The sequence below is a fragment of the Mytilus edulis genome, chromosome 7, assembly GCF_963676685.1.
Source record: "Mytilus edulis chromosome 7, xbMytEdul2.2, whole genome shotgun sequence".
Classification (NCBI taxonomy): Eukaryota; Metazoa; Mollusca; class Bivalvia; order Mytilida; family Mytilidae; genus Mytilus; species Mytilus edulis.
This window is the reverse complement of record NC_092350.1, coordinates 80,202,398-80,226,044: the sequence shown is the minus strand read 5'-3', so window position 1 is coordinate 80,226,044 and position 23,647 is coordinate 80,202,398. Positions and strand designations below refer to the sequence as shown.

Sequence of the window (23,647 nt, the reverse complement as noted above, 5' to 3'; positions counted from 1 at the left end):
TTTTAAGTCCAATTTCCTCTTAAGAAATTTGAACAAATATACTAAGTCCAGCATTCCTTTCATGATATATCTTTTACAACAGAAATCCTGTTAACTCAACAGGAAAGTAGTAAATATTTTGCCTAAGGTCTTTGATACTTCAGGCGGAATTTTTTCAATATTCCATGTCCGCCTTAATTCCCTCTATAAGTCTTAATTTTTAGGTTGATTCCGCCTGGGATCCTGCTATTTTTAAGCAGAATCCTCCTCATATTCTCATACGAGAGTATTGATAATGTTTCAGTAACTTTTTATGTTTCAAATCATCAAAATATTCTAAGTCCAATTTGCCTTCGTTTTCAGATTAGAAAATTTCATGAATGAACATTTTCCTGCACTATTTTTTACTATGTAGGATATTTACAACTGTTTATTATTGAATAAGTAAAAGCCTGAGTGTATCGAAAGAGTTCCGTATGTGAGAACAAGTTGATATTTGACCAAATTTAAGTTGTCGGATAATTGACATGTGATAATGGTTTGATTTATTTTAACAATACACAGGTGATGGAATATAAAATAATCGATAATTAAATGGCTTATGTCTCACGCCAAGGACGAGTAAAAGTAAATTCCGGCTTTAATAGAAAAGTGCACTGTTTTTGTCAAACTGACATTGATCAATCTGAAAGTTTTAATGCCAAAAATCATTTCTTCTTCTTTAGGTTTTCAGTAGTCCTTCAATGATCTGAAGATTATTTACTGTTTGCGCATATATATATTTACAAAAACAAAAACAAAAATATTTGGAAATAAATTTAATTTTAAAATTGTGATTAAAACTATGTACATAGGCTAATAATGAGTTAGATGAATTTGTGGAGAACAGCTGGTGTGAGCTGTTCTCTGAAAGTGTTGACTGTGGCGAAAACTTTTAATTGCGTTATTTAAATACTAGCTGTTTCACGTTCATGACATTCCAATGTGGATATAAGGACCTTCCCTCGTTCAGCATGCTCAAGTGGATCAAACTGACAACAGAAAAACATTGTCTTAATGACAATAAGTATCATAGCATCCGTATAATTTAAAAACAACCGAGTCATCATCTACCTCTTAGAATATTATAGTTCAGTGTATCAAGACCGAGATCAAGCTAAAGACAAGTGCTGTAGAAATTATTAAAATGATTTAATAACATTTGCCCATGTACTAGTAAAATGACTTTCTTAGTGCTTAACAATGCAGTGGCGGATCCAGAACATTTTTATCCTCACACTTTATTCTTGGGGCAGTATGATTCTTTAAGATTGACCTATAATTAACAATGTGTCATCCTAACACAGAGGCAATTATTACTAGTATATCAAATAAATGGCTTAAAACAAAAATCTCAAATGTCATTGCCTCAATGGTAATTACACAGCAGCAACTAAAATTTGTTACAGGGTTATAAGCACCTCAGATCAACATTGTATGAATCTTGTGTATATAAACTTTTTATTCCAGAGGTCGATACTACTATTTTTATGCCCCCACCATATTGAGTTTTATCCTTGATTTTTTCTGTAAGTATATATGTCCCTTACTTGTACGTACGTCCATACTTCCCAAAATTGATTTCTGTTCTCTTAATTTAGTTTGCCTGACCCAAATTTTATGAAACTTAAAAAGTATGCTGGCAGGACTTTGGTTTAGTTTGAAAAATCAAAAGAATGGTTAAATACATTTATATTTGAAATAATACACGTCTATAACCTATTTGAAATAATACACATATACAGTTGGAAACTTTCCAGAGGTGCTATCCAGCACTTTGATTATCCAATGCAATCATAGGATTGAACGTTGTTTTCAATTTAGACTTGAATATTTGTCTACTGTAAACATGGTAAATTTTGAAATTATTGCGAGGTTTTTATTAATGCGAATAATGCAACTTGGTGAGTAGTGCAATAATAAGAACTTCCATTCTGATATCTTGTACATATATATGTATGCAGATTTTCCTGACATTGCAATAATTATTCTCTTACTTTAGTTTGCCTCAACCAAATGCTATGAAACTTATACACAATGCTTATTACCAAATAATACAGATCAAGCTTGAAATTCAGTGGCGTCACTTTTATTGTTCTTGACTTATGCCCCTTTTTAGCTCACCTGGCCCAAAGCATTTAAAGCAAATCTGACAAGGGATTAAATTGTCTTATCAAGTCAATACCTATCTGCCCTGAAATTGTCGGATGAATTGGACAACTGGTTGTTGGGTTGCTGCCCCCCTATTGGTAATTTTTAAGGAAATTTTCCTGTTTTTGGTTATTATCTTGAATACTATTATAGATAGAAATAAACTGTAAACAGCAATAATGTTCAGCAAAGTAAGATCTACTAATAAGTCTACATGACCAATATGGTCAGTTGACCCCTTAAGGAGTTATTGCCCTTTATAGTCAATTTTTAACAATTTTCATTAATTTGGTAAATTTTGGAAATTTTTACAAAATATTTTACTCTGTAACTAAAGGGCCAAGTTCATTACAGATAGAGAAAATTGTAAGTAGCAATATGTTCATAAAGTAAGATCTACAAACACATCACCATCACCAAAACACAGTTTTGTCATGAATCCATCAGTTTCCTTTGTTTAATATGCACATAGACCAAGGTGAGCGACACAATTTTTCATTTCCGTTCTCTAACTTTAGTTTGCCTCAACTAAATGATATTAAACTTATCCACAAAGCTAATTACCACAAAATACAAATCAAGTTTGAATTTTGGTGGCATCTCTTTTAACGTTCTAGAGTTATACCCCTTTGCAAATTGAAAAATCGCTGAATTCTGTTCTCTAACTTAAATTAGCCTCAACCAAATGTTATAAGACTTATACACAATACTTATTACCATAAAACTCAGATCAAGTACAAATTGTTACCGTTCATTATTTATGTCTCTTTATAACTTTATATGATATGCAAGCGGGGGCATCATCTGTGTTCTATGGACACATTCCCCTTTATTACCTTGTGATTACTATTAAATATATTATTAATTACAGATATAAGTGAAGAATACATGGATTTAATTCCAACAGATGAAATACTAGATGAGCTGGCGGCACAAGTTATAGGTGTACCGGTAGTATCCTTCCAACTGGGTATAGAATTAGGATTATCTATACCATCAATAGATATTATACAGTACAACAATGGAGGGGATTTAGTGGCACAATGTAAAGATATATTATTCCAATGGAGAGTAGATCGGACAGTCAAACCAACCATAGGTGTTCTGGTCCAAGCTCTGGAAAATGTTGGAAGAGGTTCTGAATGTTTGGAAAGAATCATTAAAAATGTTGGGGTAAAAAAAGCCATGGTACGTATATATCTTAATGACCATGCAAAAAATGTAGGTAGGAAAAAACAGGACATCTTAACAGACTTAATTATGAAAAGAAGCAAACCTGATACAAAGAAACATGAAGCACTTAAGGTAGATCATAAGTAAATGTTTTTTGAGACAGAATTTTCTTATAATTTGAAAAAATGAAGATTTTCCTATGTTTTTTTCAAAAATATAATAAAAAGTATGGGTCACCGTGCTATTTTTCAAGCTATGAGTCGTTGAAAATTGCCTAAATTTGGTTAGTTTGTTTATGAAAAAACACATAACAGTGCATAAAAAAAATTCTATGAGATAGAATTTTGAAATAAATTGTGAGAAGATAGGTTTTATAATATGTTTTAAGAAAATGAAAAGAAAACATGTTGTCACCGAACTTGTTTTCTTGCCACAAGGAAAAATAAAAAATTTCCCTATTAGCCCAGTATAAATTTTGTGCTAAAAGAGTTATCTCCCCTTAAATGGCTCATTTGAAAAAAATGATTTTAAAAACCAAAAAGGTTGATATTTTTTTAAAATATTTTGAATAATACAATAAATTAGCAAGTGTTCTTTATATAAATAAACACTCTAACCATTAAATTGCAAATCTGTTTCCAAATTTGCTGATTTGGGCAAATAACTAGACCGATTTTGTACTGTGATTGTATAATCCAAGATGGCGGTATACCATGTATCTACCTTAAATTCAAATTACTTACAACTCCCATTAGGGCCATGTGTCACATAGGGTGCGAATGGGCATTTGGCGTTTCTGTAACTTTTTAGTTTTTACGAGGATAGGTTATTGGCCTATCCCTGAATCCCCAACCTGGAAAGCCAGAGAATCTTTACTCTAGGTTTCTTTCCTGAAGATCAGTTGCCAACCAAGGTTGACAAGTTAATTTTACTTGGAATTTTATATCAGATATTCTAGATGAATTGCCTTAATTCATCCAGCCGGCGCTTAAATAACTGCTATTTTATTAAGTAAAAATCATCTATAGTGAGTGCACTATTGTCATTAGGACCCTAGTTAGTGATACACTATATTTAATTATCACTCAGTCTATCTGTCAGCTCTTCTATGCATATCCTACAGCACTTCTTTGTTGTACCATAAGGGAAGATTCCCTTAACTTTTTCCCATAAATTTTACTCATAGTGTTATATCATCACCTAGCTGGCATCTATTTTCATCTGAAACTACCAAACCAATTTCAGCATACCTTGAAGTGAATGATCCTTTCTAGTATAAAGTTTATTTTTACCCCAATAAACATGACAGCTATTAGCTTATATAATGTTTTATTAAACAGAACATAATTGTATAATGCATTGATTGTCTTATACTTTGAAAATTTAGAAAGAGAAAATCTGATAGAGGAAATAATATTTATCTGTGTTTTACTTATAAATAGACTTAGTTTTTCTGCCAGTTAACATTACATTCACTCTGTGGTTAATATTTTCAAAATTTTGATAACTTTCTTAAACTGTCCTGGATTTCTACCAAACTTGGATAGAAGCTTGTTTATCATCATAATATAGTATCCAGAAGTAAATTTTGTGAAAAATATTTTATATACTATATCCTGTTTATCCGTATTTAACTTAAATATGGACTTACTTTTTCTTCTAGTTAACATTACATACAGTCTGCAGTCAAAGTTTTTAAAACATTTATTAAATTCATAAATCATCCTGGATTATTACCAAACTTGGACAGAAGTTTTTATAAGACAGCAAACAAATTTTTTTGTGGTCCATATATTGGTATCTTGTCCTTGTCGTCATCTGAAGACATTTAGTTTTCGCACAATAACTTTAGTATTAGTAAATTGAAATCTATGAAATTTAAACACGTTTATGACCACAAAAGGAAGGTTGGGATTGACTTTGGGAGTTTTGGTCCCCACAGTTTAGGAATTAGGTGCCCAAATAAGCATTTTTCTTGGTTTTTGCAAAATAACTTTAGTATAACTAAATAGTAATCTATGAAATTTAAATGCAAGGTTTATGACCATAAAAGGAAGGTTGGGATTGATTTTGGAAGTTTTGGTCCCATCAGTTAAGGAATTAGGGGCCCAAAGGGTCCAAAATAAAACTTTGTTTGATTTCATCAAAAATTGAATAATTGGGGCTCTTTGATATGCCGAATCTAATCGTATATTTTGATTCTTAATTTTTGGTCCCGTTTTCAAATTGGTCTAGATTAAGGTCCAAAGGGTCTAAATTTAATTGATTTTAACAAAAATTGAATTCTTGGGGTTCTTTGATATGCTGAATCTAATCATGTACTTAGATTTTTGATTATGGGCCCAGTTTTTAAGTTGGTCCAAATCGGGGTCCAAAATTTTTGGGGTTCTTTGATGTATGCTGAATCTAACCGTATATTTAGATTCTTAATTATTGGTCCCATTTTCAAATTGGTCTACATTACGGTCCAAAGGGTCCAAAATTAAACTTTAGAATTGAATCCTTGAGGTTATTTGATATGCTGAATTTAAACATGTCTTTAGATTTTTGATTATAGGCCCAGTTTTCAAGTTGGTCCAAATCGGGACTTTGTTTGATTTCAACAAAAATTGAATATATAGGGTTCTTTGATATATGCTGAATCTAACCATGTATTTAGATTTTTGATATTTGGGCCTGGTTATCAATGGTCCACATTGAGGTCTAAAGGGTCCAGAATTGAACTTTATTTGATTTCATCAAAATTTAATTCTTGGGGTTCTTTGATATGCTGAATCTAACCATGTATTTAGATTTTGGATATTGGACCATAATAGGAAATGTCCAATTTAAAATTAAAAGTTTTTAAGTTTAAGTACTTAGACAACATTCATTTTGTGTTAGAAACCTGTGTTGTGTCAACTATTTAATCACAATCCAAATTCAGAGCTGTTTCAAGCTTGAATGTTGTGTCCATACTTGCCCAACTGTTCAGGGTTCGACCTCTGCAGTCCTATAAAAGCTGCACCCTGTGGAGCATCTGGTTTACAATAAAAAAATATGGTATTTATAGGAAAATTCTTAATATTTTTTTCCACATTTTTATTGAGTCTGTGACTAACAGCAAAAGTAGGCAAAATACTGGGTTCCGTGGAACCCTTACAAAATTTTGTTGAATTTTACTGTTAAGGTTTTTTTTTTTAAATATTATAATAGATAGAGAAAAAGTATAAATGGCAAAAATGTTCAGCTAAGTTAGGATCTACAAATAAGTCAAATGATCAGAATAGTCAATTGAGTTATTGCCCTTGAAACGTTTATTTTTTCATGCAGGTCTGTTACTTTTTTCAAAAATCTTCTTCTCTGAAACTTTCTGGGCCAAATACTTCCGAACTTTAAAAGGGCACTAGCTGTCAAATTCATGGTCACCGATTTGACTCATATTTTCATATTTTATTTATAACAATGTAAACCATTTATCCAAACTATCAAAAGTGTGAAATAAACAGTTTACAGAGCATAACGTCAATAATATGCAGTTTCGTTTCGTGTGTATTTTAGTCTAGACTCCATCTAATTAAATATCGAGTTGACCTCAGATGACCATATAAGCCATGTAAACATAAATATACTAATGATTAGATATAAATAGATTAAGCCAACACATGCATTTGAATTTTTATAGGTCTGTTCAATTTTATTTTATAGATTAAAATAAAAATGTTTCTCGTCGTTTTTACATGTAGAAGCAAGATTTTTAGTGGATCGAATCAGTCATCAAATAATTTACATTAGTTTCACTTTCAAAGTTGACATTCCTTCCCTTTAAATAAACAGTACACGTACAAAGCATGCGTTGTCCATCTCTAGTTAAGGGGTTAAATTGAAGTTCACATGAATACGGATTGAATGAGGTCGACTGTTTCACTTGCAAGTGAAACAGTCATTATCAATATTATTTAACTTAATTTGACAAAATTGAACCATTTTGGCTGCTAAAAGCGAATTATTATTTCATTATTTCACTTTTATTATTGATTGAACAAAAACAAATCATACATTGATTTTTGATGCATCTCGTAGCTAGTGCCCCTTTAACTGAATATTCCTTAGGGTATCTACTAGTACGTAAACTGTATCTGAAGTTTTGATCCATCAACAAACATGGCCACCACATGGCTTATAAATTGCATCACTGAGTGCAGCTGGATACGACCGCAGAGGTCCAACCCTGAACATTTGGGGCCAATATGTACACAATATTCGCACTTGATACAGGTCTGAATTTGGATTGTAATTAAATATTTGACACATTATAGGTTTCTAACACAGAATAACTTTAGTAAAAGAACTTGAATTAGTTACGTGATTTGAATTAATATTAATTTTTTTGCTTTTGTGCAATACACTTTGATGTTGGGAATTTTCCCCCCCTCCCCCCCCCCTCCCCCAATTTTTATACGACCGCAAAATTTGAAAAAATTTTCGTCGTATATTGCTATCACGTTGGCGTCGGCGGCGTCGTCGTCCGGCGTCCGAATACTTTTAGTTTTCGCACTCTAACTTTAGTAAAAGTGAATGGAAATCTATGAAATTTTAACACAAGGTTTATGACCACAAAAGGAAGGTTGGTATTGATTTTGGGAGTTTTGGTCCCAACATTGTAGGAATTAGGGGCCAAAAAGGGCCCAAATAAGCATTTTCTTGGTTTTCGCACTATAACTTTAGTTTAAGTTAATAGAAATCTATGAAATTTTGACACAAGGTTTATGACCACAAAAGAACGGTTGGGATTGATTTTGTGAGTTTAGGTTTCAACAGTTTAGGAATAAGGGGCCAAAAAAGGGCCCAAATAAGCATTATTCTTGGTTTTCGCACAATAACTTTAGTTTAAGTAAATAGAAATCAATGAAATTTAAACACAATGTTAATGACTACAAAAGGAAGGTTGGTATTGATTTTGGGAGTTTAGGTCCCAACAGTTTAGGAATTGGGGGCCAAAAAGGGACCCAAATAAGCATTTTTCTTGGTTTTTGCACCATAACGTTAGTATAAGTAAATAGAAATCTATGAAATTTAAACACAAGGTTTATGACCATAAAAGGAAGGTTGGTATTGATTTTGGGAGTTTTGGTCCCAACAGAATAAGGGGCCCAAAGGGTCCAAAATTAAACTTTGTTTGATTTCATCAAAATTGAATAATTGGGGTTCTTTGATATGCCGAATCTAACTGTCATGACTGTGTATGTAGATTCTTAACTTTTGGTCCTGTTTTCAAATTGGTCTACATTAAGGTCCAAAGGGTCCAAAATTAAACTTAGTTTGATTTTGACAAAAAATGAATCAGTTAGGTTCTTTGATATGCTGAATCTAAAAATGTACTTAGATTCTTGATTATTGGCGCAGTTTTCAAGTTGGTCCAAATCGGGGTCCAAAATTAAACTTTGTTTGATTTCATCAAAAATTGAATAAATGGGGTACTTTGATATACCAAATCTAACTGTGTATGTAGATTCTTCCTTTTTGGTCCTGTTTTCAAATTGGTCTACACTAAAGTCCAAAGGGTCCAAAATTAAACTTAGTCTGATTTCAACAAAAATTGAAATCTTGGGATTCTTTGATATGCTGAATCCAAAAATGTATTTAGATTTTTTATTATGGGCCCAGTTTTCAAGTTGGTCCAAATCAGGATCTAAAATTATTATATTAAGTGTTGTGCAATAGCAAGTCTTTTCAAGTGCACAGTATTGCGCAATGGCAAGAAATATCTAATTGCACAATATTGTGAAATAGCAAATTTTTTTTTAATTAGAGTTATCTTTCTTTGTCCAGAATAGTAAGCAAGAAATATCTAATTGCAAAATATTGTGCAATAGCAAGATTTTTTTTAATTGGAGTTATCTTTCTTTGTCCAGAATCAACTTAAATCTTTGTTATATACAATATACAATGTATATTCACTTTTTACTACCAACTGATAAATTATAATAAATAACATTCAGTGATAACAAGAAGTTTTTTTTACATCTTAATATTTAATGACGTATTTAAATGAGTAGTTATCGTTGCAAACTCCATTAGAAATTTTAATTGAGATTAGTTTTGGAATAAGGGAAAGGGGGATGTGATTATAAAAATTGGGTTCAATTTTTCTCATTTGAAATTTCATAAATAAAAAAGAAAATTTCTTCAAACATTTTTATGCCCCACCTACGATAGTAGAGGGGCATTATGTTTTCTGGTCTGTGCGTCCGTCCCTCCGTCCGTCTGTCCGTTCATTCGTCCGTCCGTTCGTCCGTCCGTCTGTCCCGCTTCAGGTTAAAGTTTTTGGTCGAGGTAGTTTTTGATGAAGTTTAAGTCCAATCGACTTCAAACTTAGTACACATGTCCCCTATGATATGATCTTTCTAATTTTAATGCCAAATTAGAGTTTTTACCCCAATTTCACGGTCCACTGAACATGGAAAATGATAGTGTGAGTGGGGCATTTGTGTACTGAGGACACATTCTTGTTTTGAGAGGATTAATATTCAACAGCATCATAGTGAATTGCTCTAAGAGAAAACAAAAATTTTAAGTTCATTAGAACACATTCATTCTGCAAATGTTCTGTGTCAGAAACCTATGCTGTGTCAACTATTTAATCACAATCCAAATTTAGAGCTGAATCCAGCTTGAATGTTGTGTCCATACTTGCCCCAACCGTTCAGGGTTCAACCTCTGCGGTCGTATAAAGATACGCCCTGCGGAGCATCTGGTTTACTTTATTTTAAACTTTGAGCCATACCCCATTCAAGGCAATTCTTACTGTCCCTTTGTGGTATGGAAACTTGTGGTATAATTTTAGAGAGATCCATACACCATTTCACAAGTGTTTGTCTGAAAACTAGAAAAATGCTTATTTAGGCCCCTTTTTGGCCATTAATTCCTAAACTGTTTGGATCATAACCCCCAAAATCAATCCCAACCTTCCTTTTGTGGTCATAAACCTTGTGTTTAAATTTCATAGATTTCTATTTACTTATACTAAAGTTATTGTCCAGAAACCAAATGTTTTTCGGACAACGGGGAGGACGACAACGTGTAACAATATATGACCACAAAATTTTTTGCGGTCATATAAAAATAAACATAGGGGATAAAAGCAGTTTTTAGCTTATATCTCAAAAATTACAAGTGAAAGGGAGTTAGAGTGATAAATGGGTCATGATCTATCTGTTATGTGACTAGTTCGACAACCCATTGTTAGGTTACTGTTGGAAGAGTTTATTGTTATAAAATTTTCTTGTTTTTGTGGTTATTTTTCTTTGATATTATAATAGATAGAAAGTATGAATGGAAATTAATGTTCAGCTAATAAGTCAGCATAATCTAAATATTCAATTGACCCCTCAAGGAGTTATTGCCCTTAGAACTTTTTTTTTTAATATTTTTTGTGAAAGCCTTATTATTTTTTCAAAAATCTTCTTCTCTGAAACTACTTAGCCAAATACTTTAAAACTTTCATTATATATATCTAGTTTATAGATTGTATTTGAGGATTTGATCCATTCAAAAACCTGGCAGCAGTTAAAAAAATAGAATATAGAGGTGAAATAGAAAACTACTGCTCAAAAACAAAAGCAGTTATAGCAAAACTGACATAGGTGAGTGTCTTGAACAGATTTAGATCTACCTGTCAAGTAACTCCAGACCAATAGGACAACTTATTGTTGGGTTACTCTCCAGAAATAGTAATTTTTTGGGAAATTTTACAGTTTTGGGTAATGACTATTATCTTTATATAATATTATTATAGAAAGAGAGGTTTTGGGTTATGACTATTATCTTTATAATATACAAGTGTGGACACAGATGAGTGTGGATAGTATGTTTGGATGTTTGACAGTGTCTTATGACAAAAGGAGTTCTATGTTTTCCTAAATGGTGTTATTAACTGTGTTGCATGGTGACAACCGATCTTTATAATATATTATTATAGAAAGAGAGAAAGTGTAAATGACAAAATTGTTAAGCAAAGTAAGATCTACAAATAAAGTCGTGTTCACACTGAGGCTTAAACAAGTTTGAAGCAAGTTTAATTGAAATTTTGAACATTGAATGTAAACAAATACCACATTTATTCTGGAAACACTTGTATGAAAGGCTGTTCATGTCAAAACTAGAAAAAGGAACGCATTGACATTTAATGCGATCAAATCATGTTTAACGCGATAAATACAGTTTTAATGCGCTATTTGATTATTTAACGCATTGAGCAATTCACGACAAACAATGACAGAAATCTTTCTACTTTCGCCTTAACTAAGTTTTAAGGGGTCAGATTTTACTCAAAACTTACTAAATGAAATGGATGCATGTGTCATAACTTGGTCAATTAACGCGATAATTTTGAGATTTTCAGCACATTACATTGAAACAAATAACATTATAATAACAATAATAATGATCTATATCATGTCAAGCAAAATTTAAATAAGCAAATTTAAGCGTCTTTTGAACACTTATCCAATATAGGCAATAAATGTATAGTACACAATTTTCACATTTTACACCATTTTTTGTAAAAAAAAAAAGTTACTAGTTTTCAACGAAATAGTTTATACATGGTCCACCTGGTCCATTATTCTGTTTGATTGTCAGAGTAATTTTGCAGAAATTATTGTTAACTCTCATCTCACATTGTCTTTTCATCTTTATCATTATTAATACAAATGTCGCTATATATATATCACACATCTCTGCTTATAAGTTTCTTTAAAGGGAAAATATGCGATTTTTAGCTCACCTGGCCTAAAAGGCCATGTGAGCTTTTCTCATCACTTGGCGTCCGTCGTCGTCGTCGTCGACGTCGTCGTCGTCGACGTCGTCGTCGTCGTTAACAATTTTTCAAACATCTTCTCCTCTGAAACTACTGAATGGATTTGAATGAAACTTAAAATGATTGTTCCTTAGATTATCCTGCACAAAGTGTGTGCTTCGATTTTTGATCCGTCAAAAAACATGGCCGCCGTTACTTAAAATAGAACATAGGGGTCAAATGCAGTTTTTGGCTTATATCTCAAAAACGGAAGCATTTAGAGCAAATCTGACATGGGGTAAAAATGTTCATTAGGTCAAGATCTATCAGCCCAGAAATTTTCAGATGAATCAAACAAACCATTGTTGGGTTGCTGCCACTTAATTGGTAATTTTAAGAAAATTTTGCAGTTTTTGGTCATTATCTTGAATATTATTATAGATGAAGATAAACTGTAAACAGCAAAAATGATCAGCAAAGTAAGATCTACAAATAGGTTAATATGACCAAAATTGTCAATTGACCCCTTAAGGGGTAAATGTCCTTTAATGACAATTTTTCACAATTTGTTCATCATATTTGCTAACTTTAAAAAATCTTCTCCTCTGAAACTACTTAATGGATTTGGATGAAACTTAGCATGATAGTTCCTTAGATTATCCTGCACAAAGTGTGTGCTTCGATTTTTGATCCATCCAAAAACATGGCCGCCCTTACTTTAAATAGAACATAGGGGTCAAATGCAGTTTTTGGCTTATATCTCAAAAACGAAAGCATTTAGAGCAAATCTGATTGGGGTAAAAATGTTCATTAGGTCAAGATCTATCAGCCCTGAAATTTTCAGACGAATCAAACAAAACATTGTTGGGTTGCTGCCACTTAATTGGTAATTTTAAGGAAATTTTGCAGTTTTTGGTCATTATCTTGAATATCATTATAGATAAAGAAAAACTGTAAACAGCAAAAATGATCAGCAAAGTAAGATCTACAAATAAGTTAATTATGACCAAAATTGTCAATTGACCCCTTAAGGGGTTATTGTCCTTTAATGACAATTTTTTCACAATTTGTTCATCATATTTGCTAATTTTAAAAAATCTTCTCCTCTAAAACTACTCAACCAAATTCAACCAAACTTCAACTGAATGATCAGTAGGGTGTATAAAATAAAGTTTGTGTTTTATTTTCTATTTTGTCTAAAAACATGGCCGTCATGGCTAAAAATAGAACACAGGGTAAAATGCAGTTTTTGGCTTATATCTAAAAAAACTCCAGCATTTAGAGCAAATAAGACTAGAAGTTAAAATATTTATTAGGTCAAGGTCTACCTGTCCTGAAATTTTCAATTTGCAATTTGCAAAAAAAATAATTTGTTGTGTTACTTCCAAAAAATAGAAAATATTCTGACCAGAAAAAAAACCATGCCCCCCTACAAGTTAAATGGTCCATGCCTAACTGTTATTAATGAAATCATTTAACTGTTTTGCTGTTATTGGAGCCTCTTGCCCCTTCTCAGCAGTGGAATAAATCCAAATCATGAATGAAGAAATTCGAAAGAATAACAATTTTATAATGTAACAATAACAATTTTATTGTTAAAATTCTTTTATTGTAACTATAATGTAATAAAAATAACGTCCTGCCGCTCTTCTTGTATGCATATTATATTAGAAGGAAACGTGTATACATGGTAGAACTTGTATTTCTCTCCGGCGCTCTCGGACGCGTCCGGGTTGTTTTTAGTGTGACCGACCGGAAACAGTCTTTCCGTAACTTGATGGTAAGAAATATTACTGCATTCAGCCTTTTGAAAATATTTTCCTTAATATTAGTAAATCTTAGTGTTGTTGTTCATCCAGCATTGTTGGTATTGTTTCTCCATCGATATATAAAGACTTTTTGTTTCGATTTTCACCGCTAGTTCTCTTATATTCAGGAAAAATAATTAAAACATTGGAAGCACGCGTGTACGTTATTTTTTGTATATCTCTGTCAGATGTCATTTGGTTTGCATTTCCTGGACAAGACGTTCGCAAATATTATTTTATTAAGAACAATAATTGTTCTTGATAAAATAAGCGTACTCAAGCTCATGAAACAAGTGCTTAGACTATACAGTAATTGGACAAGATTGAGTTCCCACTCAAAAAATGTCCTATCATTTCAACCAAAATCGATGTTTTTAAAAAAAATATTGCCAAGTAACTACAAGACCGATTTTTATAAAATAAACACCAAAAGATGTAAAAATGTTTCAAGTTTTATTGTTTGTTTAGTCATAATTTTAATCACTCATTTTCATTTTCTGACGAGGAGAAAACAAATGCAAATTTTTACTATTTTATTTTGGTTAGAATGCATAGCAAACTGCCACAAGATGTACTTACAAACAAAAATATATATAAAAGAAAAAATCAGATGTAAATAGACACCAAACAACGGTTTGGAAATTGGCTTATGCAGCCCCTTAGAAAAAACGGCTGTGGTACCATTGTTCCTATATATGTTCTTTGTCCCCTAAGCATAATAAACAAGATCAAATCTTCAATTTTTAGGCCCCACCTACGATAGTAGAGGGGCATTATGTTTTCTGGTCTGTGCGTCCGTTCCTTTGTCTGTCTGTTCGTTCGTCTGTCTGTCCCGCTTCAGGTTAAAGTTTTTGGTCAAGGTAGTTTTTGGTGAAGTTGAAGTGTCCAGATATATTTTCTTTGTCCCCTGAGCATAATAAACAAGATCAAATGTTCAATCTTTATGCCCCACCTACGATAGTAGAGGGGCATTATGTTTTCTGGTCTGTGCGTCCGTTCCTCTGTCCGTCCGTCTGTTCGTTCGTCCGTCTGTCCCGCTTTAGGTTAAAGTTTTTGGTCAAGGTAGTTTTTGATGAAGTTGAAGTCCAATCAACTTGAAACTTAGTGCACATGTTCGTTATGATATGATCTTTCTTATATTAAAGCCAAATTAAACTTTTGACCACAATTTCACGGTCCACTGAACATAGAAAATGAAAGTGCATGTTTCAGGTTAAAGTTTTTGGTCAAGGTAGTTTTTGGTTAAGTTGAAGTCCAATCAACTTGAAAATAAGTACACATGTTCCCTATAATATTATCTTTCTAATTTTAAGGCCTAATTATATTTTTTTATCCAATTCCACGGTCCATTGAACATGGAAAATGAAAGTGCGAGTGGGGCATCCGTGTACTTTGGACACATTTTTGTTTTTTCACAAATACAAGCGCTATAGTGAATGATTATCCATACATAAATTGAATTGATAAGAATAAAATCACCACAATTCAAAATTTTATGCCAAAATTATATTACACAATGCACTATGCATGTATGTTAGTTTTTGGATTTCTCTAGAAATAGAAATAAGAGCAATATGGAGTATATCTGTATTTTTATGCAGTTCGTGTACATTTACAAGAAATAGAAATAAGACCAATATGCAGTATATCTGTATTTTTATGCAGTTCATGTACATTTACAATGTAGTGCATGTTTTTAAAGGCAGCTTTCCTTTAATGGTATCTAGACTCCAGCGATTTTGTTTGCTTCATGGGGGGTATAATGAGTTAAGGCAAATTATCCTACTTCTGAATGTTATATGCATTGTTTTTAATTTTAATTAATTGCAACCAAGTCTTATAAAACAAACTGTGTTATGTTTCATTTTTAAATTGTTTGATAAAGCTGCATTTTGCAATAAAAAGTTCCAAAATGTAATCAGAACACAATAACTTAGTTATTTGTAGTGCAACATTACAAAAATAGTAGTTCCGACTGGTCAAAATCAACTCGAGATTTCATGTGTATTAGAGTTGTTTTAGGTACAGCACTTGAAATCTAGAGTGGCTAAAAGACCTTGCCAATTGTTTGTATACATGATATAGTGATGTAAAGTTGTTGTATATAAGATATGATAGAAATCATACTGTTCACAGGAATTCGTCATTTCGTCCATTGCAAAATCTTGTTGGTTATTAGATAATCTATTTATTCTAGGTCTTTAAAAGTTTTATAGACTGAATGAATACAATATTCAGTGTTGTACAAATTTAACCCAAAAGAAACATTTGCATTTGATATTTTTCCAAGCTCTTGTATATGCCTGATAACGATTACTAAGGCACATTAATGATCTTGTTGAAAGAATCAGAATGAACATCTGATTAAGTAAGAAACGACTTTGGCCAGAGTTTATTATGTCATGTGTAAATGTAAAAAGTAGATAATTCAGTGCCGTAAGTGTCTTCTATTTTTATATATATATATGAAACACTTCAAGTTCATAACATTAAAGGATAATCCTAAATATTTTATTAAACTGAAACAAGAGTGCATTTCGAAAAAAATAACGTTTGCTCAAAGAAAAAATTGTAATTTATACAAAAAATATTTACCAACATGAAATACACATGTGAGTATTATTTCAGTCTGTATTAGAAGTCTTAGGTGCATGATGATTGATTACATGTACACTGTTAGTGTCAAAGTTACAGATGCTCCTCGCTTCAACAAAAACAGAGTTCATGAAAGCAATAAATAACAAATCAGTTTCTTGTCCCCACATGCAACAGAGTTCCAACTTGAGGATGCCTATGTTCGAAAGTTCTCTTGTTCATTTGATGATTTTTACACATTCTTTTGTGATTTCGCAGTCATTCAAGATGCCTAGAAGAAAGAACTGGAAACGTTCCAAAGCCATCATGGGGGCTGCCAATCCAATGACGAAGACTGGTGACCAACACTCAGTAGATGACAGAGAGGAGGAGTCTGCCCTCATTTATAAAAACAGAAAAACAAATGCCCCTTGTGGGAATACTATTGAAAATGAGCCTGAGGAGTCTGTCCTCCCTAAAAACAGAAAAACTGAGCAGATTGTACATTTCACCTCTTGTAGGAAAACTGAACAGATTGCAAATTATGCCCCTTGTGGGAAAACAAGAACTATTCTTACTGATACTAAAAGTAAAAATACTAAAGAATATGCGAATGATACACCTATGAACTACTCAGTAATAAATGCTCTTCATATTTTTGATAATGTTACGTTGACTTTTGGAAGTTTTGATCAATTTGATGGTCGTTTTTCCAATTTTACTAGAGGAAATCAATGCACGTGCAATTGTTTAATTTATTTGGCCTTTGCAACTAAGAATATAGATGACCAACAGTATAACTTAGATGATATTTTGGAAATAGGAGATCAAGTTTATCTCAAAACTGTGCAGAATCTCAAACAGGAAGGTAGATTTAGAAACATGTTATTGACTTTAAACGAAATTCCAAATGTCTTTGAAATTAGAGGACAAAAAATTATAGTGGAAAGAAAAAATGTCTTGTTTGGTACTGCTGTTCAATTTGATTCAACAAATGACTTCCTTACATTACAAGAAGCCCTTGTAGAAGCATTTGAAAAGGCTAAGGCTGCTTTAGTTATGATAGGCGCTATATGTTCTGGTGTTTATTTTGACAACGATACTTATTTTTTCTTTGACTCTCATTCACATGACAAGTCTGGTTTATATGAGCCACGAGAGTCTAAAGGCATGTCAATACTCATAGGATTCAGAGACATCCAAAGTCTGGTGAATTATATGTACTCTCACTACACAAGCATGCATATTGATTTACAGTCACAGTATGAAATTCTTCCAGTGAAGTTAATTGACATGGACAACTCATTAGTACTTCAGAGGCAGATTAATAGTTATTTTAAAGATCAAAATCGTAGAAATATAATTCAAATTTCGACCAAAGCCCTGACAGACGAATGTGATAAACGTAAGGTATATATGAAAACATACATGCAAAGAAGAAGGGAAGATCCATACATACACCAAAGAGAGCTTAATGCTAAACAAAAGGCTAGAGAAGATGATGAAGTCAGACAGAAAGAACTAGATGCCAAGCGAAAAACGAGAAGGGATGATGAAGTCAGACAGAAAGAACTAGATGCCAAGCGAAACACGAGAAGGGATGATGAAGTCAGACAAAAAGAACTAGATGCCAAGCGAAAAACGAGAAAGGATGATGAAGTCAGACAGAAAGCAGTAGATGCCAAGCGAAAAACGAGAAGAGATGATGAAGTCAGACAGAAAGAACTAGATGCTAAGCGAAAAACGAGAAGGGATGATGAAGTCAGACAGAAAGAACTAGATGCCAAGCGAAAAACGAGAAGGGATGATGAAGTCAGACAGAAAGAACTAGATGCCAAGCGAAACACGAGAAGGGATGATGAAGTCAGACAAAAAGAACTAGATGCCAAGCGAAAAACGAGAAAGGATGATGAAGTCAGACAGAAAGCAGTAGATGCCAAGCGAAAAACGAGAAGAGATGATGAAGTCAGACAGAAAGAACTAGATGCTAAGCGAAAAACGAGAAGGGATGATGAAGTCAGACAGAAAGAACTAGATGCCAAGCGAAAAACGAGAAGGGATGATGAAGTCAGACAGAAAGAACTAGATGCCAAGCGAAAAATGAGAAGGGATGATGAAGTCAGACAGAAAGAATTAGATGCCAAGCGAAAAGCTAGAAAGGATGACCAAGTGAATGAAAAAGAAAGATTATGTAAACAAGCTTCTAGAAATAGAGATCGATCCAAGATTAGAAACTATGATAGATCAGTTAAGAGTCAAAAGAGGAAGGCAGAAGAATTTGCCTGTCATGAATCAAAATTAAAGAAACAAAAACAGCAAGGCTCTTCTCTTGAACAATGCATTGATATATTTTCTAAAAACATTATTGAAGGTCCGACTTACCTGTGCACATCATGTACTCAGACATGGTTTAGTAATTCAGTTGTTAATGCTTGTAGAATAAAGCAGACAGTTAAGGGTGATTTGAAGCAATGTTTTACTGATAGAAAATCTGTCAACAATATTGAATGGATTTGCAATACATGTTTACAATCTATAAGACAAAATAAAATACCAAGGCTTTCTGTTGCAAATAAAATGGGATTTCCAGTAAAACCAATAGAATTGAATCTGTATCCATTAGAAGAAAGGTTATTGTCATTAAGAATACCATTTATGCAAATTCGGTTGTTACCACGAGGAGGTCAACTTTCAGTCAAAGGAAATGTAGTAAATGTACCTGTCGATGTACAACCTACAATTAATTCCCTTCCTCATACTCTGGAGAAATCAGGTACAATACCAATAAAACTGAAAAAAAAACTGTCATATAACAAATGTGATTTCAGTGAGAATGTTAGGCCATTTGCTGTACTTTGTGCATTGCATTATCTTATGCAGAATAGTGACTTGTACAAAACCTCTGGTGTACAAATAGATCAAAACTGGATACGAGAAATCACTGCTGTACAAAACAATGATGAAAGTGAAGTAGCTAATAATACCAGCAATGAAGATGAAGAAACAAGCACAGGTGATAAATTTGATGAAATCAATGAGGAGGAACTCCATGCAGGAAATACTGACACGCTTTTAGACGAAGTGTTCGATGAGACCAGTAACACAGGCAGTTCTCAGTATGTTTTTGCTCCTGGTGAAGGGCAGAGACCATTGAGTTTGTACAATGACACAGATGCTGAGTATTTAGCATTCCCAAGTATATTTTGTGGACAACGCAGACCAGATAGCAAAGAAAGATTAGTTTCTGTGCATTATTCAGATATTGTAAAGTGGGAACTGAGATCTGTAGACAGAAGAGTTGCACAGTCAGTACCAAATTTGTTTTTTAAATTAAAGAAAATACAAATGAAACATATAAATGATAGAGTAAATCTTGCCTTACGTAGATGCAAATCAGAAGGGAAAAAATGGACAGTAAGAGACTTTTTGAATCCTTCAACTGTGAATGATATAGTAAAGTTAGATGAAGGATATTACATTTTCAGATCACTTAGAAACTCTCCTGTTTACCTTGAGAAGAGAAAGAAAGATGTATTTGCAATGATCAGACAGTTAGGTTTACCGACATGGTTTGGTTCCTTTTCTTCAGCAGATACAAATTGGAAGGATTTACTTAGAATTCTTGGAAAGTTGAATGATGGTAAATATTATTCTGATGATGAATTGGATCAAATGGACTGGAATACAAAGTCCAGACTAGTACAGAAAGATCCTGTCACATGCTCTAGGTTTTTTGATTATCGTGTCCAACAATTCATCAAGACAGTTTTACAGAGTGATCATGACCCTATTGGGAAAGTGATTGATTATTTCTATCGTGTTGAATTTCAACAAAGAGGGTCACCCCACATTCACATGTTGATATGGATTGAAAATGCTCCAATTTATGAACAGGATTCAAATGAAGACCTCGTTCAGTTTATTGACAAATATGTAAGTTGTTCATTATCATCTGCTCCATCTGATTTGGTTAGTTTACAAGTTCACAAACATTCAAAGACTTGCAGAACTAAAGGTCGGCCAATATGTCGCTTTGGGTTTCCTTTGCCACCTTTGGATGAGACAGTAATTTTAGAACCATTAGATAAAGATATTGATAAATACAAGGCAATTTATAAAGAAGTCCAAACCAAGGTCGATTCACTTTATACAATGGATAATGTTGAAGATATTACTTTTGATGAGCTTCTTAACAATGTATTACAGTTAAGTCGAGAGGATTATATTAAAGCAATCAGAAGCAATCTATCTAGTGCAAAAGTGTTCCTTAAAAGAAAGCCAAGTGAAGTTCGTGTAAATCCATACATGAAAGCATTATTACCGGCATGGAAAGCAAATCATGATTTGCAGTTTGTCCTAGATCCATATGCATGTGCTGTATACATTGTTTCATATATAAGCAAGTCTCAAAAGGGAATGAGTGGATTGCTAGACCAAGCTGCAAAGGAAGCTAGAGAAGGAAATTTGGACCTCAAGCGACAAGTTAGGCACATTGGAAATTATTTTACAAATTCAGTCGAAACCTGTGCTCAAGAAGCTGTGTATTTATTGCTACAAATGCCTCTGACAAAAGCTACCAGACATGTAGTATTCATAAACACTTCTCCACCTGACAAGAGAACTTTCTTGCTAAAACAAACATCAGAGCTTGAAAAATTATCCCCTGATTCTACTGATGTAGAGTCAAACAATGACATCAAACGTTATTCAAAAAGACCAGCACTTCTACAAAACTGGTGTCTTGCAGACTACATATCTCAACTTGAAGTGAAATTTCCTGCTTCAGATGACGAACAAAACAAAAGTGAGTCAGAGAATGAGTCTGAAACTGAAGATGAGCTAGAAATGTCAAATGAGAATCATAGAAAAATAAAAATTACTCTTAAAAATGGCATAATCATTCGACAAAGAAAATCACAAAAAGTGATTAGGTATGTCCGATACAATAGAAAAACAGATTCTGAAAATTTTTACAGGGAACGATTGCTACTGTTCTATCCTTGGAGAAATGAACAATCTGATCTAAAGGGAACAAACGAAACATATGAAAGTATGTACAATTCTGTTCGAAGAATAGTAGAGAGTAAAGCCAAACAGTATGAACATAATGTTGAAAAACTTGACAAAGCCATTGAGGAAGCAGAGAATGATTGCCATCAATATGATGAAATAGCTCCTGGAACTCAGCAAGTAGAGCTTGAAGATGTTGAAGAAGGGTCAACAGAGGCAGATCAGTATGTACATTTCAACCCAGATAGACCAACAGAACATAGACATTATGATATTTCAGAAGAAGTTGGTGTAGCAGCTAGAACAATAGATGTAAAAAGTCATGCCAATCGCATTGAAGATGATGACTATTACAAGCTCATACGGTCTTTAAATAATAAACAAAGAGAATTTTTCCTTCATGTACTCACATGGATTAAAAGAAAATGTGACCCATTGTATCTGTTCTTGACAGGTGGTGCAGGTGTAGGAAAATCTGTAGTAGTCAAAGCTCTATTTCAAGCACTGCATAGACATTTGTGTTCCACCGAAGGTGAAGATCCTGATGATATAAGAATTCTGTTATGTGCTCCAACGGGAAAAGCAGCCTATAATATTAATGGTTTGACCATACATAATGCTTTTCAAATACAGCCCAATAAAGGATTAAATCAATCTCTGTCATGTGATGTTCTAAATACTCTAAGAATGAAATATAGAAATTTATCAGTTGTAATGATTGACGAAATCTCAATGGTTGGAAACAAAATGTTCTCCCTTTTGGATGCTAGATTAAAGAAAATCAAAGGCAGCAACCAGATATTTGGAGGTGTAAGTGTGATTGCAATTGGAGACTTCTTTCAACTGAAGCCAGTATTTGATGGTTGGATTTTTCAAGATCTTAACAAAGGCATATCTGCTCTTTCTCCTAATTTGTGGAAGGAGTTATTTAAGGTTCATGAACTTACACAGATAATGAGACAAAAAGATGATATAGAGTTTGCAGAGTTGTTGAATAGGTTGAGACTTAATAATCTCAATGACAATGATTTTGCTATTCTTGATACAAGGACTGTCCGGATTGAAGATCAATCATACAATAAAAACAGTACACACTTATTTGTACAAAATGATCTTGTTGATAAATTTAACAACAAGTTTATAACAAATTTGACATCTGAGAAAGTAAGTGTAAAAGCTGTAGACACCGTAGTTGGAGACTTTTCCCCTCCTATTAAAGCAAAATTGATCAGTTCTTTACCTGGAAAGCAGTCTGACACAGCCAATTTAGCCAAAGAAGTGGAGCTAGCTATTGGAATGAAATATGATCTAACAGCTAACATTGAAGTAACAGATGGTCTCACCAATGGTTCATCTTGTCAGGTGAAATTATTTGAGTACAAGACGAAATCGCAAAGACCAAGTATAGTATGGGTCAAATTTAATGATGAGAAAATTGGAACAAATACAAGAAAAAAGTATAACCACTTGTACAGTCAAAATATTGACAAAAGATGGACACCAGTTTTTGATATTAAGAGATCATTTAGTTATAGATACAAAAATTTTGAACGAATCCAGATGCCTCTTCGACCTGCTGCTGGAAAAACAATCCACAAGTCACAAGGTGATACTTTAAAAGAAGTAGTTGTGAGTCTTGATTCTAAATGCAAAGGGAAGATTCCTCATATTCATTATGTTGCTTTAAGCAGAGTAACAACTTTATCAGGATTGCAAATACTTAACTTGAATCGAAAAAATATTGCTGTGTCTGACTGTGTCAAGGATGAAGTTGAGAGATTGAAATCTGAGGCGGTCCTTTCATTGTGTTTCAAACCACTGTATTCTTTGCCAAGTGAAAATTTCAAGGTGGTTTTTAACAATTCGAGATCTATGCATTTGCATCACGAAGACATTAGAGCAGATCCCAGCATTATGGATGCTGATGTCATTGGTATCGCAGAATCAAGGTTAATTCCTTCAGATTGCAACGAAAATTACTTATTTCCTGGATTTCAAACACCTATTCGAGTTGATCAAAATCAAAAACATCCAAATACTAGACCTCCACATGGACTTGTTGTATTCTTGAAAAATGGCTGTTTACTTCAAAGACAATTGCCTTATTCAACACCTACATTAGAATTTCTACTAG

The 23,647-nt window shown here is 33.1% G+C and overlaps 1 protein-coding gene across 1 annotated transcript in view; it reads left to right on the top strand.

The window, feature by feature from the left end:
- Nucleotides 1–3,045: 3,045 nt before the first annotated feature.
- LOC139482354 (uncharacterized) overlaps nt 3,046–23,647 on the top strand; it is a 57,239-nt gene continuing 36,637 nt past the window's right edge. The window contains exon 1 of the mRNA XM_071266208.1: nt 3,046–3,357. Coding sequence (XP_071122309.1) covers nt 3,058–3,357 — 300 coding nt within the window. The 5' untranslated portion in view covers nt 3,046–3,057. The remainder of the gene's footprint in view (nt 3,358–23,647) is intronic.